Below are 17348 nucleotides of genomic sequence, written 5' to 3'. Positions count from 1 at the left end.
AAACATTTTTGGGCCATCACTACTAATCCATCCTTAAATATTAGCATTCACTCTATTTTCTCATTAAAATATCTTTACAATGTTGAAAGCACCTGGTATAAATGTAAGTTCTTAATGTCATCACAGTGTTGCACAATGGATGCTGTTAAAATCCAAATTACTGAACTAACCATTTTATCTTAATGTAAAACTTTTAATGACTGACCATGAATGAGATTAAAGAGGAAGGCTGGTCATTTCCTGATAAATCATGCTAATCAATATGACTCATTTAAACTGTTAACTTGCTCAATTACCTGTTCAGCCACGAAAAGATGGCTTTGGTGGTTTGAAGAAGATCTATGACAGAGGTGAGGAGGTCTCCAGAAGGTTTCTGTGGACCTGGGCTGACCTTCCTCCGACTGACAATGAAGGACTGAAGGGTTCCAGAGACAGCTCTCAACTTCTCCATCAAAATCTTCAAATTCTCTGTCTCTAAATCATAGGTCTGAAGCAAAGACAAGATCGTTTAGGAAGGAACTAATTCTTGAGACCAAGAAACCAAGGCCATATTCAGACCAAGGACTAATTCACATCATCAAAATCCATGAACAAACCACATAGTATAGTACACTTATTGGTGCTGCAAATCCTTGATCAGACTGTAATGCACTGGAAGGATCACCATCGAAATCCCAAATCATATTAACTGAACTGCAATGGGCAACCTGTAACAGCAAGTAAGTAATCATTTAGTGCTCAACTTCATTTGAGATTTTATATCCAGTATTCTTTTGACTCCTTGAGGTAGCACGTATGGAATTGTAAAGATTAAATGAAAAAGAACCAATCTAATCCGATCCAACAGATTTTAGTTCCATTTTATTACTAATAATTGGAATTAATCTTGTTAAAATTCACAAAACTATTAGCTACGATGGAATAAGAAACTGTTGATAAGTTGTAGCAACTTTCTCATTTCCTGGCGGAGTACATAAACTAGTGACTATCTGTTTAAAGTAGGGGCTGGTGGACTAACCTACAACATTGTCTAGACCCTCTCCACTCTGTTGTTGTCAGCAGTTATTTTCTATTCTTTATGGTTGTTTTGAAGCAAGAATCCTTCTCATCATAGCAAAGCAAAATAGTCATTCCAAATCTCTTGAAATAGAATTGATAGTTTAAGCACCAGCCAAAAATTGAAGGTTTATGTATGTTTTGAAAGTATCCTGGAAGAGGGAAAAACAAACTTTTAGGGAAAGAAAAAGCATAGCTTTACAATCGGTAGATCTTGTTTGATAAAAGTAATAACTTCCTGGAGAACACATTGTAGTTAGTTGAAAAGATCATTCAGTAGATTTCAGACCCCAGGTTTTTACAAGGGTTTTCAAATGGTGCATTACATTAGAAAACAGAAAGGCATTTCATGAGGGGAGCTATGAAATAACTTGTCGGGTCAGGTGATGCAAAGGAAGCAGCAGGAACTTGTCTTTGTAGCATTAAACACAACCGGCGAAATAACCGAGGTGTGACATATGACGAGATAATTTTTTCTGTTCAAAAGAGAGAGAGAGAGAAATGTGTGCAAGAAAGGACTGAAGAAATTACTATTAAACAGTATTCAGAGTTATTAAGTTTAGAAAGTTATAAAAGTAGATGGACTAATGCTATTCCACTGTTGATAACTGTTACTCTGCCATTATGACAAAGTAGCTGAGTACAATATTTGATTCTAGGACTAATATTGTGTTTGGTGTTAATTAATTTTTGATGACAAGAAACAAATGAAGAAATCAAGAATAAAACTATTAAGTTTGTCAATATTAATGTGGGACAAGACAAAAGGAATTTAGCAGATGACAGGAACTGGTTCAAAATTAGAGTCTGTGGGAACAAAGGCAAGGCAAGTATTTTTAAAGATGCATTACATCAAATGAGAATGCATACCACATCCTGAAACAAATTAGGTTATCTAACAATTAAAACACTCCTGATTCTTTACATGAATGATCACTTATACATGGTCCTCTTGTGCATTTAGGTAAACTTTATGAAAAGTAAGGGATTAGCACAATATATCTGTTGCAGTATAAACAGATATTCCAGGGTAGCACAGTCAGGAATGATTACAGGTGAGGTGTCAGGTTATCATTCTCAGGGCTAAATCTAAACAACTGAGGGATTCAGTAACTGACTAACACAAGCACGTAACAGCCATGATGTAAAGTGCAGTCCTCAGAATTGAATTAATGAAGACAGTCCATAGCTTCCTATGAGAAGTCATATAACACTGAAGTTGATACTCTTTCCTTACCAGTGCACACAGTAGCTCCACTGCTTCCAGAATCAGCTCCTGGTGTCCTATCCGTTTCACACCAAGCTCTTCCAGGTCTTGCTGTGATAGTCGCAGGAGTTGCTCTCCATTCACCTGCCATTGATCAAATGGATATTTCTGCACACTGTTATCCAAGCCTGGGGAACAGACCAATGGTCAAAATATAGATCAGGGAATGTTAATAACTCACGGCCTGATTTTGCAGATCAGAAATGCTTAGAGAAATACATTTGTACACCACCTCGAACACTGTGACTGGCCATGGTAATGTGATCTCTGATGGAGCTGCTTTCTATTTAGTGGCTCGAGGGAAAAAAATCATTAAAACCAGCCCAAGAAACATGAAGCAGGCAATCAGCAATCCTGAGTGCAATGGACAAGTGATAGCCTGTCATCTTACTGAGCGAAATAGACTCACATAGACAGGCAAGTTTAGTTTGGCATGTCCAGAATGAGGTAATTATATGCAATTGCCACCATCATCCACCCTTATTGTATTCAACTGTTCACTTTCCCCAGTCCCAAAGTGTATGACCTTCATTCATTGCTCTCAGTCCTCAACAATCACCCTCACTTCCCTATAGCAACATGCAACAGCCTGCCCTCATCCACCCTTCTCAGGTGCGAGGCACAGGAACATAAGGAGCAGTGGCAGGTGGTATGGCCCTTCAGCCAGTTCTTCCATTCAATAAATTCATAATTGGTCTCAAGTCTATTTTCTTAATCCATTCAACATTGCCATCTATTCCCTGATAATTCCAAAATGTATCCATCTCAGCTCTGAATATATTAAATGATTCCGTTTCCAAAGGTCAGGTAGAGAATTACAAACAGTTGCGATCCTCAGAAAAATTCCTTCACATCTCAATCTTAAAATGACAACCCATTAATCTCAGACTGACTCTAGTTATAAAAATCAACAAAAAAACTTGCACAAATAACAAGTGTCTTTACTGTAAATATACAAGCTATTTTGTTCATAAATGGCCTATTGTCAAGCATACTTGTTTCTGTGCAACCCAAATGGGCATTGTTGAAGTTCCAACCTTCAACCAGTGAAACCATTTGACCAGACTTGATAGTTGTTCAGTTTTTGTCAGGAATGTGTGGTAGATCCATTCTCATATTTTGTGGTGCTTTGAACTGCTCTCCAAGTCATTAATGATGACTTGCAGATCCTTAATATCAAAGTTTCAAACCCACAGACAATAGTTATCTATTGACTAACTAGTGACCAATCAAATCACGTGGGTGTTTTAATGACTCTGTTTTGGAGACTCCAGCCGTGCGATTAAACTGAACAGCTATGAATTTGTGGAGAATAGTCTCCTTACGACCATGGTGTTCTAAGATCATATACCATGCAATATAAATTCAGAAGCCCAAACTACTCAGACAGACTCTGTGTTCCAATGTCTGCAATAAGCAGCATTGGACAAGCCAGGCCAATTCACCAGCACGTGAAAAACTAGTTCTCTGCTAGGCATCTAGAGATTTCCCTATTAGCTCGAGGCAATTCTAATTGGATGAGTAATGAGATGCTAATCATATTTTTCTGCTAGTTAGCTACACAATTTTGATTGGTCAAAGTCTTATGATATGGTGGAGACAGGAATATTAGACAACTTTTCTGGTCTTATTTAGCTAGAGCAAATGTAGTTTTTTAATCATGCATTTCATTAGGAAGGACTTCTGTTTATCATCTCATCAACTGACATCTTTGAAAATGCAAATTGTAATAAACAAGTATGCTGTAATGACCATTACAGAGATATGGTTGCAGGATGACCTTGATTGGAACCTGAATATTGGAGGGTGGATGTCATTTGGGAAGTCAGGAAGTCAGAAAAAGGTGGAGAGATGCTTCTGTTGATTAAAGATGCTATTAGCACAACAGAGAAGGAAGACCCAAGTCCAGGAAACTAAGGTATATAATGTTTGTATAGAGGTTAGGAAAGAACTGAAGTCATTAGTAGCAGTGGTGTACAGGCTACCTAATAGGATCACATAGGATAAGGCTATCAAAAAATAAATAATTGGAGTTTGCAGAGTGGCACAGCAATTATCATGGGCTATTTTAATCTAAACATGTAAAATCATTGGAAAGAACTACTCGGATGATAAATTCTTAGAATGTTAGAATGGCATATTCTGTCACCAAACAGAGCAAGACAAGCTAAATCTGATATTAAGTATTTAAATAGGATTAGAGACCATGTCAAAGCACTCCTAGGTAGCAGTGATCTTAAGTGATTTTAGATTCCATTTGAAGGAGAAGAGTATGTCTAAAAATAATGCTTTAAACTTCATTAAGAGCAATTATGATCGTATGGAAGCAGAGCTAGCAAAAGTGGATTGGCAATTTAGATTAAAGAGTAGGTCAGAGACATAGTAACAGACATTCAAGGGCATTTTTCATGATACACAGAATAGATAACATTAAAGCAAAAATTGAAAATTCCAAGGGGGGAACCCACTATTGACGATCTGCTAAAAATGTTAAAGATAGTATAATTCTTAAAGAAAAAGGACATCATTGTCCAAAGACAATGGCAGGTTAGAAAGTTGAATGGAATGAAAAAAGAACAAAAATACAAAAGAAAAAGCTGGGAAAGAACAAAAGATGAATAAAAGAGACAAAAATTAGAACACAAGGGAAAACCTAGTTAATAAATGTAGGGACAGAGAATAAGAGTTAACAGTGAGCATCAAGTCCCAAGGAAAATTAGTCCAAGGAATTAATAATGAAAACAGAAATGGCATATGAATTGAACTATTTCTTATTTGCATTGGTCTTCACTATAGATGGTCTAAGTAATATTTCAAAAAGAGGAACGGGAAGGGATAGAGGAAGTTTAGAAAATTACAATCACAGGAAAGTAGTACTTAGCAAATTGTTGGAATTGTGATTTGACAAATCCTTGGGTCCTGGTGGTTTTAAAAGAAGTGGCTAGTGCGATGACTAATACATTGATTTTAATATTAGAGTGAAAATTTGCTAATGTAAATCCTTTATTTAAAAACAAAGAGAGAGAGTCACAAAGTGGGAAAAGAAAGGCCAGTTGGCTTAACATCAATCAGAGGGAGAATTTTAGAAGCTATTATTAACAGGGCAATTTGGTAAATTCAGGATAAATTGGGCAGAGTTGATATGGCTTTGTGAAAGGGAAATCACATTTATTGGAGTTCTTTGAGGAAGTAACGTACTTACAGATAAAGAAAAAACCAGTGGATGTAGTGTACTTAAATATTCATAAGGCATTTCATAAATCTTTAGAAAATAAGGACCATGATATAGCGATTAACGTACTGGCATGGTTAGGAGACTGGCCAGTTAGCAAGGAATAGCAGGCCTAAACGGGTCAATTTCTGATTGGTGAGACATAATGAGCGATATGTTACAAGATAGCTGGTGCCACAGTCTCAACCTTTTGCAATTTGTATAAATTATACAAATGATTAGTTTAAAGGGACCAAAATTATGATTGCCAAGTTTGCTTACCCACAAAGATAAATAAAATAAACTAATGAAGAGGACACAAGGATATTACAAAAGAATATTGAAGATGTCTTAGTGACAGGGTTTACTCACATTTGGAAAAGAATGGACTTATTACAGATAGTCAGCATGGCTTTATGTAGAGGAGGTCTTATCTCACAAATTTGATTGAGTTTCTTGTGAAATCCCAAATTACTATACAGATTACCCGCCTAAATTATATACTCATAACTGTCTCAGAAGTGAGTTCTGTTCAATCAAGCGAAGCTGACAAACAAGAACTTTTACAGGTTTCCAGGAGGTTCTTAAACTGCAGGCATTTCTAAAATCAAACTGAAAAACAGGAACCAACATAGACTGTTTCTGGAAGAGCAAACCAGTTCTAAGACAAACTAGACAAGTACCAGTTATTCTAGTGTTAAGTCCAGGAATTGACATTGACCCTGATGTTTCACAATAGACTCATTACCAATTAATATGAAGAAACTTTACTCTCTATCATGATTGAGTCCATCTTCTGTTGTTGATTTTCTGTGGATATCTTTCCCTACTTGGTATCAGAAATCAAGGTGGATACCAATAAGAATAACTGGTGGCAGTGAATCTAGCATCTCTGATAGTTCTGGAGAAAATGACCACAACGGTGAACAGTGGTGCAGAATTCTATGCTCAGGTTTACAAAAGCCATTAACAAAGGAGGTGGAAAGAATTTCACTTTGAAAACTGAGTGTACTTTAGCAGCTCAAATGCACACAAGCCAGTCAACTTCAATATGCAGAGCAACCAGTAGTTGAAGTGGCAACACTGATATCAGTACTAAGCCTACCTGTAGAAGCTTAAAGTAATTAGAAATCATTAAAAATACTGTGAACGCCACAAAGGGGCTCACCAAAGCTACAATCTGAGTCTTACAATTAGGGTATAGTGCTCAATGGTAGAAACTGAAGTAAGTCAATTCCCTTAAAGAACATATGGAAATTAATTCTTTGCTGTGCAACTAAAATACTCTTTAAGATGTGATTATGGCACAACACCATTTTTAAAAAAACTTGAAATAGCTTGTATATCACCAAAAAGCAGCAGAACAGACACAAAACATTTTATTTTTCAAAACGTGTGAACACCATTCAGAAGGGGAAAATATCAAAAACGTACTTTCTTCCTTCCATCCAGGAGAAAACAAATAACAGTATTTCTTCATTTTATAGTTCAGACCATCTAGGGGATAGCAATGATTGCAACATTTAAGAGGCATTTGGATGGGTATATGAATAGGAAGGGTTTGGAGAGATATGGGCCGGGTGCTGGCAGGTCGGACTAGATTGGGTTGGGATTTCTGGTTGGCATGGATGAGTTGGACCGAAGGGTCTGTTTCCATGCTGTACATCTCAATGGCTCTATGACAGTGTGGTAAAATTTCAAATACAGTTTCAGGGAAAGCAGCTCAGGTCACAATTTGGTTTCCTCAACTTAAACAAATGTAATTACTGATGTATGAAGAGAGAATTGTCTAAAGCAGGTTGGGACAATGGACCAAGGAGAAAGTCAGTGATGATCAATCACAAACATTTATTCCAGTCAATGAAAAAAGGAGTCAATGAGACACCCATGATTTAAAAAAAGGTGGTCAAGAAGAATTTCCAATCAAATTCTAAGGCACACAAATAATAAAAAAAGAGGTCAGAGGATTGAGGACTTTTTTAAAAAATGAATAATGGATGACAAAAAACCATATATTCGGGGATAAATAAAACTGAAAGAAGAGCTAACGATGAAAATCTGAAACAAAAACATAAATTGTTGGAAAAATCTCAGCAGATCTGGCAGCACCTGTGGAGAGAAACAGAGTTAACATTTCAGTTCCTTCGTTAGAACTGGTGAGAAAATAATTTTATATTTCTTGCCAACTTGTTTCATAATCAAACAGCAAGAGCTTCAATGAAGAGCAAGAGTGGCTAAAGTAAATGTTGGACCCTTGGAAGGAGCAACTGGGAAATTAGTAATGGGGAGGAGAGAAAATTTAAACCATTATTTCGCATGAATCTTCACTATTAACATCTATCGATAACAGATAGGCAAGGTGCTAATAGGAGAGAAGAATTTTTTTAACAGTTTCTGGCATGAAGGGGACAAACTATTTGATGAACTAATGGGATTATAAGCAGAAACTGCCAGCATCTGATGACTTGCATCCAAAGGGTTTAAAGGAAGTGGCTGCAAAGATAATGGAGGCATTAGTCAAAAAATTCCTGAACTCATTGAATTCCAAGAGGGTGCTTGCAGATTGGAGGACTGCCAATGTGATGATCCTGTTCAAGAAGGACAGGAGACTGAAAGCAGGAATCTATAAATCAATTAGTCTAACTTCTGTCATTAGGAAAATGCTACAGTTGATTAGGAAGAAAGAGCAGGACTTCTACAAACTTTTAATGCAATCAAACAGAGTCAATGAGAATGTGTTGTACTCAAGCAGCAGATTTTTAAGATAATCAAATTGCCAGCTGTTGATAAAGTCAGATTTGCAGGAAAATGGGGTAGTGGGAAATCTTTTTATGTGAGTCAATTGTATAAAGAGTTTAATAACCAGAAAGAAACTTCCGGGGAGATGTTGCATAAGTACTTAAAAGGGTTAATTGACATCAAGAGGCAAGCTGTGCCCATCCAAGATATAAAATGACTGTTCCAATTCTAAGGCGTTCCAAGACTGGTATTCTGGTGTTGCAATACCAGTTGTTCTAATTGGATGTAGGTTTGCTCGCTGAGCTGCAAGGTTCATTTTCAGATGTTTCGTCACCATACTAGTTAACATTTTCAGTGAGCGTCCGGATGAAGCACTGCTGGTGTTTTCTGCTTCTTATTTATATATTTGGGTTTTTTGGGCTGGTTATGTCATTTCCTCTGGCAATGCCATTTCCTGTGGTGATGTCATTTCCTGATCTTTTTCTCAGGGGGTGTTAAAGAGGTCCAAGTCAATGTGTTTGTTGATAGAGTTCTGGTTGGAATGCCATGCTTCTAGGAAATCTCATGCGTGTCTCTGTTTGGCTTGTCCTAGGATGGATGTGTGTTTGAAGTGGTGTCCTTCCTTATCTGTATGTAAGGATACTAGTGAGAGGATCATGTTGTTTTGTGGCTAGTTGATGTTTATGTATCCTGGTAGCTAGTTTTCTGCCTGTTTGTCCAATGCAGTGTTTGTTACAGTTCTTGCATGGTATTTTGCAAATGGCATTAGTTTTGCTGGTTGTCTGTATAGGGTAATGACATCACCCCGGACATATAAATAGAAAGCAGGAATCATCAGCAATGCTTCATCTGGTGACTCACTGAAGTTGTTACCTAGTAGGGTGATGAAACATCTGAAAATGAACCTTCCAGCTCAGCAAGCAAACCTATATCCAGAACCTCAACCTGAGTTACAAATCTTCTCAAAACTCACTAGTTGTTCTAGTATTTAGTCCATTGGATAACAATAATGTGTACTTAGTGCCCAATGCCTCATAAGAGACCATGTTTTTCAGACCGTAAAACTGGGTTACATTTTATATTGTAAACTGTGACTGCTTATCAAGACTGAACTTATCTCCTGTCAAATACTTCATATGGACATGCCTCACACATGATATCAGCAACTAAGCCTAACATCAATTAGGATTGGTGGCAGTGAATTTACTCATGCCACCTTAAATAATTCCAGAGAAAATTACAACACTGCATTATAACACAATTTTCCTCTTCCTTCATATCCAGCGTTTTCAGGAATTTGTTGGTATGGTTTGTTGTCCCTTTGCTCATCGCTGACAAAATGAAATTTTTTATCTAGTTCTCAGTGTCTCTCCCCTCAATGTGGCTTTTAAAAAAGGGCACTAACCCAGTTCTAAGATGTGTCCAAAATACTATACTTTATATTGTAACAGCTGCACAGAGAAGAGACCTGAATTTCCAAAAAGCTACACAGCACAATCCTGGGCGTGTTCCAGGATAGATTGCAGCAGGTGGAAAACTGACCATCTCGTATCTGAATCATAGCCACCCAAATCTCAAGCATGTATAGAGATGTTAAACCATATATTTTAATTGTAGTGAAGTAAGCTATTAATAGTTACAGTGATACCAGGAATGCAGAATACTTTTACCTCATTAACAGTCTTTCATCTTGGTGTAATGTAGCAAGGTACAAACATTTGACTATTATGTGCACTCAGAGTCATCCAGCACGGAAACTGATCCTTCAGCCCAACCCATCCATGCCGACAAGGTCTCCTAGACTTAACTAGTCACATTTGCCTGCTTTTGGCCCTTATCCCTCTAAACCTTTCCTACCCATACTGTCCTCTGGCAGCTTGTTCTATGTATGCACCACGTTCTGTCAAAGAGTTGACCCTTAGGTCTTCTTTAAACCTTTCTCCTCTCACCTTAAACCAAAGCCCTCTAGTTTTGGATGCCCATAACCCGAGGAAAAGACCTAGGCTATTCAACTTCTGTATGCCTCTCATGATTTTAAATCGACCTCCGTAAGGTCACCCCTCAGCCTTCTATACTCCAGGCAGGAAAGTCCCAGCCTACCCAGCCTCTCCTTATTGCCCTTCAGTCTCGGTAATATTTTGTAAGTCTTTTTTGCACCATGCTCAGTGTAGTAACATCCTTCCTATGCAGGATGACTGGAATTATATACAGTACTCCAAATGTGGCCTTACCAATGTCATGTACAGCCCAAACATGACACTGTAATTCCTATACTTAGCACTCTGACCGATGAAGCTAAGTGTGCCAAACGCCTTCTTCACCCCTCTGTCTACCTGTGATGCCACTTGAAATTTAGAAAACATCAGGAGAGTAGAACATGACTGTCAACTAAGATATCTGGGTGTTAAATGCTCATGATTTGCTTTACAATAATGAGAAGAATAAACATTTTTGCCCAGTGGTTTTCCATTTAGCTGTGGTCATCATTAAAAAGAACTGCAGTTTGAATTCTTATGTCAAGTTTATATTAACACAACTCTGCGCGTTATATACACTACAGGCTTAAGAAAGTGATTCAAATAATTAGTGGCTTTTAATGACCAATAAAGTCATTTTAAAATGTATTGGTTTAAAGATCAAATATCCTGCAAGTCCCAGTAGCTCTTACATGGGACAAAAGATCAACTGCTCCATTTGAAACACAGATTGAGATCTCAGAAGAATCAGTTGCAAAAAAATGGGATGGAAGAAAGCATAAAGGACAGGTGATAAAATAATCTATATCTGAATATTTTAGTTGGCTCAGCCATACTAATGGCAAAGAAAGGAAAACATCATGCCTTATAAACAAAGGTATTAGTTTAGAGCTTGCAGTTATTGTCTGTTTGCTGTTTTTCCTCTCAAAGAGTTAGGTGAAAAGATTTCTCTTATAAATATTTGTGATCTGTTTTCTCAACTGTTAGATTGTCAGCATTCTAGGGGAGGACAAAGAAAATGCTTCAAAAGACATTGAAATTCTCTGTAGAAACTGGTATCTTATTGTTGACTGAGAGATTGCCAGTTTTTCAAATTGCACAACTTTTTCATCAAGCTGTATAATGCTTTGAATCCAAATGCCTTAACAATAAAGTAGAGTGAAGTCAGAGAAAAAGAAGTAAGCGCTGCTAATGGACCCTATTGTTTTGTGGGACATTGTGCCCCCTCGTGCCCAGCATCTATATGGGTTTAGAAGCAGTCTGTTGAGTCACAGTAAGACAATTGGCAAAATATCACGAACCTGACCACACATCATCTTCAAATTAATGGAGAAATGGCAACACTAAGTTACATCTTTTGTTAAATGTATTCAAATTAATAATTTTGAAATTAAATTAGGATCTAAATAAGTGGAATGTGACATGTGACAAATCCTTTGAAGGCACAGAATAAGTCCAACAACTAAAGATTTCAGTCTTGGGCAAATTCTTGAACGTTAAACCAATAAGAAACACTAGATGATATAAGAATTTGGGGGTCCTCTAGTTGAGTGACCTAAAAGTTAAAGAGCTCATTAATAACAGATAGAAAAAAAAAGTAATAACATTCAAAATGTCTGCTTCTTCATCATGGAATGTGTTATAGAAACGTTAGCTTGATTTCTGTCACTATTTGTTTTGTTGTACGAGCTGCTCCATGTGTTTGAGGGGACAGGTAGCCCAGTTATACTAAACTGGTTTTAACTTGGGATTTCTGAGAGCTAGGTATCCACAAATTAAATCTGTTTTCCATTCCCTTGTAAGGGCATCAGTCTGGGGGTGATTCTAAGATATGTATCTTATCAGTACCAGAAGCTGGGTTTCTCCCCTTTGCCAACTAGACCTTTGTCTGGAGATTACTGAAATGCCATTATTGATAGTACAAAGAACTAAAATCAGTCACTCAAGCCACTTCTGTGGCTCTTCAAAACAGTGATGAGATATCATGGCAATCCTAAGCAATGTCTGGCTCAGAGAATCTTTTCAAAAGGCACTGTTAGAATACATGGTATTTTCCTATAGTAATTTAACAGTTTGCTGTACAGTATTTTGACTCATTATCTGCTTCAACAAAACATTTTAAATTGTAAATAGATCTGGTGTGTAGTCTGACTTGCACAAATCAACCCAGCCCAGTCGATGTTTTCTACATTCCACATGGCTTCCTGAAAGCCCAGTGTCGAGGAAAGTGAAAAATACGGTTTGAGTCATAAAGGGATGCAATCTATTTGTGGAAATACTTGCAAGCCGTTTAAATAAGAACAAAGCATTGGTAAAATCCCAAATCATAACAGAAATTTAATTTGCATAGTTTAACCAACATTATATCTTCAGCTGAGAGATGATTGTATTGTTTAATGTGCCACTGGCAGAAATTTTCAGACATGATGGATGAGAAGTCAATGGGAATATTTCATACCAGAATGCTCCCTAACTGCTCTCTACACCTTCCCCCACCCCCACCCCCACCCCCACCAACAACCTGAACATTTGCACAGTAATGTTCTCAGATAATTATTAATATCTTATAGGTTTCTTGGAAGTGACATATTCCAGGACTCACAGGAGGATAGAGTTCATAACTACTTGCAGGAGGAAGAAACTATTTGGCCCAACAAGCTTATCCTTTTGTGACAGATCTCTTCAATCTCTTCTCTCTCCAGAAACACAGACAGTTGTCTGCTGAACTCAGTTACACGGTCCCAACAATTTATCACACTGTTAAAACAATTTTGTGTAAAAAGGTCTCACTGAATCTTCATCAGTGACTAATGTGCCAGGATTAATTTGGTTCACTTATATTTTGAATTAATTTATTTATGCAGGGAACATCAAAGTCACTGGCAATGCTACCATTTATTGATTATAACTGCCTGTCCCAAAGAAAAGGTGCTGAACCATCTTCTTGAAATGCTAGTAATTGTGGTGAGATCTGTGTGGTGCAAGTACACCTATAGTGCTGTTGGATGGGGAGGTATTAATACAACAGCAATAGAAGTGCTACATATAGTTCCAAAAAGGGATGATGTCCCAGCTAGAGGTGGTGGTCTTCTCAGGCGTCTCCTATCCTTGTCCTTCGAGGCAGAATTTGTAAGTTTTAGAGGTACTGTTAAAAGATGCCTAAATGAGTTGCAGTAGTGCATCTTTTAGATGGTACATACTGCTGCCACAGTGAATTGGTGGTGGGGAAGTATATGTTTTAAGGTGGTGCATTGGGATGCTTTGCCCTGGATATTGTCAAGCTTCTAAAATGTTCTTGAACCTATACCCATCCAGGTAAATGCAGCCAATTATAAACACTCCTGACTTGTACCTTGCCAATGGTGGGCAGCCCTTTGTGGAGTCTGGAAATCAGTTACATACTGTAGAATTTCCAGATTCTCGATTGCTCATGCTATATTTATGTAATCCAGTCCAGTTTCAAGTTAATGGTGAGCTCCACTACCCAGGACATTGAGGGTTAGGGATATGACAATGCGACAAGGAGAGGTGGTCAGGTTCACTCTTGTTGGAGATAGTCATTACATGCCACTTGTGTGGTGCAAGTAGTATCTGTAACATAATAGTGCCCAAGTTTGGACCTAGTTCAAATCTTGCTGTTTTCAGGCACCGGTTGTTTCATTATCAGAGGAGCTGTGAATGAAAGCAAACTTTCCCCACTAACAAAATTTCCACTTCTAATCATATAATGGAGGGAAGGCCTTTGATGAAAATGAGATGATATAAAATACATATAAGGTTGAGCCTAAGACACTGTTGCAGACGTTGTCCTAGGCAATGTCCTGGAGATAAGGTGATTGGTCTCCAACAGCTGCATCTTCCTTCATGCTAGGTACAACTCCAGCCAAATTAGATATTTCCCCAAATGATTCTCATCAACTTCAATTTAATTAGGACTCCTTGTTGCAACACTTGATCAAATGCTGTTTTGTCACCTTACCCAATCTCCAAAATTCACAACTCTTTCGTCCATGCTTGAACCAAGGATTTAATGGGGTCTGGAACAGAGTGGACCTGGCAGAATCAAAGTAGTGCTTCAACAGACAGGTTGTTGGTACCACTTAATGGTACTATCGACGATACCTTTGATCCGCTTGCTAAGAACTGAGAATAAGCTGTTTATGATTTGTCCTGCTTTTATTGCATAGGATATACTGGGACTATTTCCCATATTGATGAATAAATGTTAGTGCTAAATTGAGTCACTGAGGTTAAGTTCATTTTGCATGTTGTTCTGCAAGTTTTTGTTTGAACCGCTTCAAATTTTTTTTTCCCCATATAAAGTGCTCAGCTTCTGTCCCTGACATCTGGACTTGTTGATGTTACACCTTCTCAACAACTCCACACCACTATACTTTTCAAGGTCCATATTCTCTTATGATTTGGTGACTAAAAATGTACACAACACTCCAAGTGGGACCTCATCAATGCTCTGCATGGAAATCTGATTCACATTTGGTCTTCTGGTAATTTCAACTACAAGTGAAATGTCTATTTGCAATTGATTTGCCCACAAACTCATAGATCTTGAACATCGGCATAAAGTTCACTGCTCTGTCCTATCAATAAAGTGGACCACAATCAACTGCAGTACAAAACTGACAGAAGCACATTATTGCAAATCATTCCAGTTCGCTTTTGTTGTGCACAACCTACAAATGACTTATTTGACTCTCTTGGCTGAGTTCTGAAGAAGGGTCACTGAACCCGAAACATTAACTCTGATTTCTTTCCACAGATGCTGACAGACCTTTTACATTTTTCCAGCAATTTCTGTTTTTGTTTCTGATTTCAAGCATCACAGTTCTTTCAGTTTTTTTGTTAAGAATTTGAAATTGTATGGATGTTTAGGAAATAACCTGTCATGCTCATAAATTGGTCCCTTGTGACTGTAGTTTTATAGAGGCAAAAGTCTGAAATACTGTAATGTCAGAATTGTATTCAACAGCATTGAACAGGGAATATCCAATTGGAATATAAACAAAGTTGTTGTTTGGCCCTCATTGTTTGACTATCAAAGTGGCTGTTGCTGAGACAATTCAACATTCCAGAGCATGGAAAAAATAATCCTTCACCTTAAAAGTATCATTTGGGGACAATGGAATCTGGTCTTTGGCTTTACACAAATAAACCTTAACATAAAACGATAAAGTTTTCTTTTGGCTCTTCGGGGCTGTGCATTGGTCTCATAGTATTATCACTAGGCTATTAACCCAGAGACACAGGTAATCCTCTGAGAATCTACCTTTGAATCCTGCTGAGGCAGATGGTGGAATCTGAATTCAATAAAGAATCTAGAAAAAAGGGTCTGATGGTGACCATGAGACCACTGTCAATTCACTGTTGGTTCACTAATGTTCTTTAGGGAAGGAAATCTGTCATTCTCCCCTGCTCTGGCCTACATATGACTCCAGAACCACAGCAATGTGGATGACTTAACTGCCCCCTAGACAATTACAAATATGCAACAAATGCTGGCCTAGCCAAAGATGTCCAAATCCCAGGAGTGAATTTTAAAAATGCAATTACTTCAGACAAAGTTAAAATTTATTGTTATATCCACTTTTTAGCTGGACTAGCAGCTTGCATAGATTTTAAGTCAACATCTACTGACCATGGATTGAACCTCTTCTCCATAGTCAAGTAACATAATTCTAACTCCAGCATTTAATTGGACGGATGTACCTGGATTTCTCTTGAGTGTACTTCAATTTCTTGACTCTGTCATTATATTAAAACAAAACTACTGATGGTGTAATACTGCCAACAAACAATACCCTATTCCCAAAGAGAAAGTGAGGACAGCAGATCTTAGAGATCAGAGTCTAAAAGTGTGGCGCTGGAAAAGCACAGCCGGTCAGGCAGCATCCGAGGAGCAGGACAGTGAATGTTTCCAGCACTAGCTCTTCATCAGGAATGAAGAGCTTATGAAACGTTGACTCTCCTGTTCCTCCGATGCTGCCTGACCAGCTGTTTTTTCCAGCGCCAAGTTTTTTCACTCATTCCCCATTTCCTGTCTAGAAAGCATCTTACTTTCAACCTAGCACTGCCATTAGTGACCACGTTCCAGGACCTGATCACCTTTCCTCCAATCCATGCCTTAGCTTGGAATCCACATCGCCTTCTGACCCATACCTGGACACATCCCATCAATGCATTGTTTCTACATTGATGCTCCTGCAAAATACCTAGGGATAGTTCGCAAGTAAACAATAATAAATAGATAGAAACACTGCCTTTCGAGTGTCCATGAATGTCGAATCGTGTCTTGCTGTCAGTGCTGTGACTGAGATAACAGACTCTTGTTAAACCGAAACCTTTGATTCGTCATTCAAACCTCGGGCGAATGTGAAACAAAAGCCTGGTCTGGGACTGGAATCCAGTGTCGTAGGTTTGAAGACGTGCAGGACGAATCGTATTTTCACTAGCGCAAAGGGGAGCCCCAAAGTTGAGTGGGGAACAAACACATGGGTCAGTAACAAAATCAGAAATTATTGGGAACAAACCACAGCCGGTCTGGCAGCATCTGTGGAGAGAAAGGGGAGCTCACGTTTCAGGTCCAGTGACTTTTCTTCAGAACAAGTGAGTAAATCAGTCCTGTCCAAGGTGAACAAACATCGAGGAGCGAAGGGTCGCTTTTTAATTGTGTTGGTAAAAACAACGGCAGATTTGATTATAAACAACAGGCAAGTTCCAGATCGGGGGAGATGTGCGTTGCACAATCTAGCGATTGTCAACAGATTATTTTTGTCACTGTTTCTGGTGGAATGCCGACCCTGACACAAAGATCAAGACAGGACACAACTTGTTGGGCTCCTTGAAGAAGAAATACCTGGAGACGCTGCCTTTCCGAATCTCCTTTCCCCTTTGGGGATCTCTCACCTTGTAACCACAGCGAGACCTTCCGGGGGCTCCAGGTGTTGATCGGCTCCATCCCCACCTCAGTCCCCACCAGGCGCAGCGACCAAAACACACGCTGAGTTGGCGATTCCAAATCGCCCAAAACTCTCTGAGATTTTCACCAAAACTTCAGCCGCTTCCGCCCAGCCCCGTCACTCGC

General features: G+C 38.4%; 1 protein-coding gene across 2 annotated transcripts in view; it reads right to left on the bottom strand.

The window, feature by feature from the left end:
* Positions 1–17348, bottom strand: part of cnksr1 (connector enhancer of kinase suppressor of Ras 1) — a 102965-nt gene that overhangs the window by 67241 nt on the left and 18376 nt on the right. The window contains exons 1-3 of one of the 2 annotated variants that reach the window (XM_060847617.1): positions 17171–17339; positions 2294–2451; positions 297–487 (exon numbers count right to left, since the gene is read on the bottom strand). In XM_060847617.1, the coding sequence (XP_060703600.1) occupies positions 297–487; positions 2294–2451; positions 17171–17222 (401 nt within the window). In that variant the 5' untranslated portion in view covers positions 17223–17339. Of the gene's footprint in view, positions 1–296; positions 488–2293; positions 2452–17170; positions 17340–17348 lie in introns of those variants that run through there. The other variant, XM_060847618.1, reaches the window with a different exon arrangement.

The sequence above is a fragment of the Hemiscyllium ocellatum genome, chromosome 30 (assembly GCF_020745735.1).
Source record: "Hemiscyllium ocellatum isolate sHemOce1 chromosome 30, sHemOce1.pat.X.cur, whole genome shotgun sequence".
Taxonomy (NCBI): domain Eukaryota; kingdom Metazoa; phylum Chordata; class Chondrichthyes; order Orectolobiformes; family Hemiscylliidae; genus Hemiscyllium; species Hemiscyllium ocellatum.
This window is presented reverse-complemented; position numbering and strand designations above follow the sequence as displayed.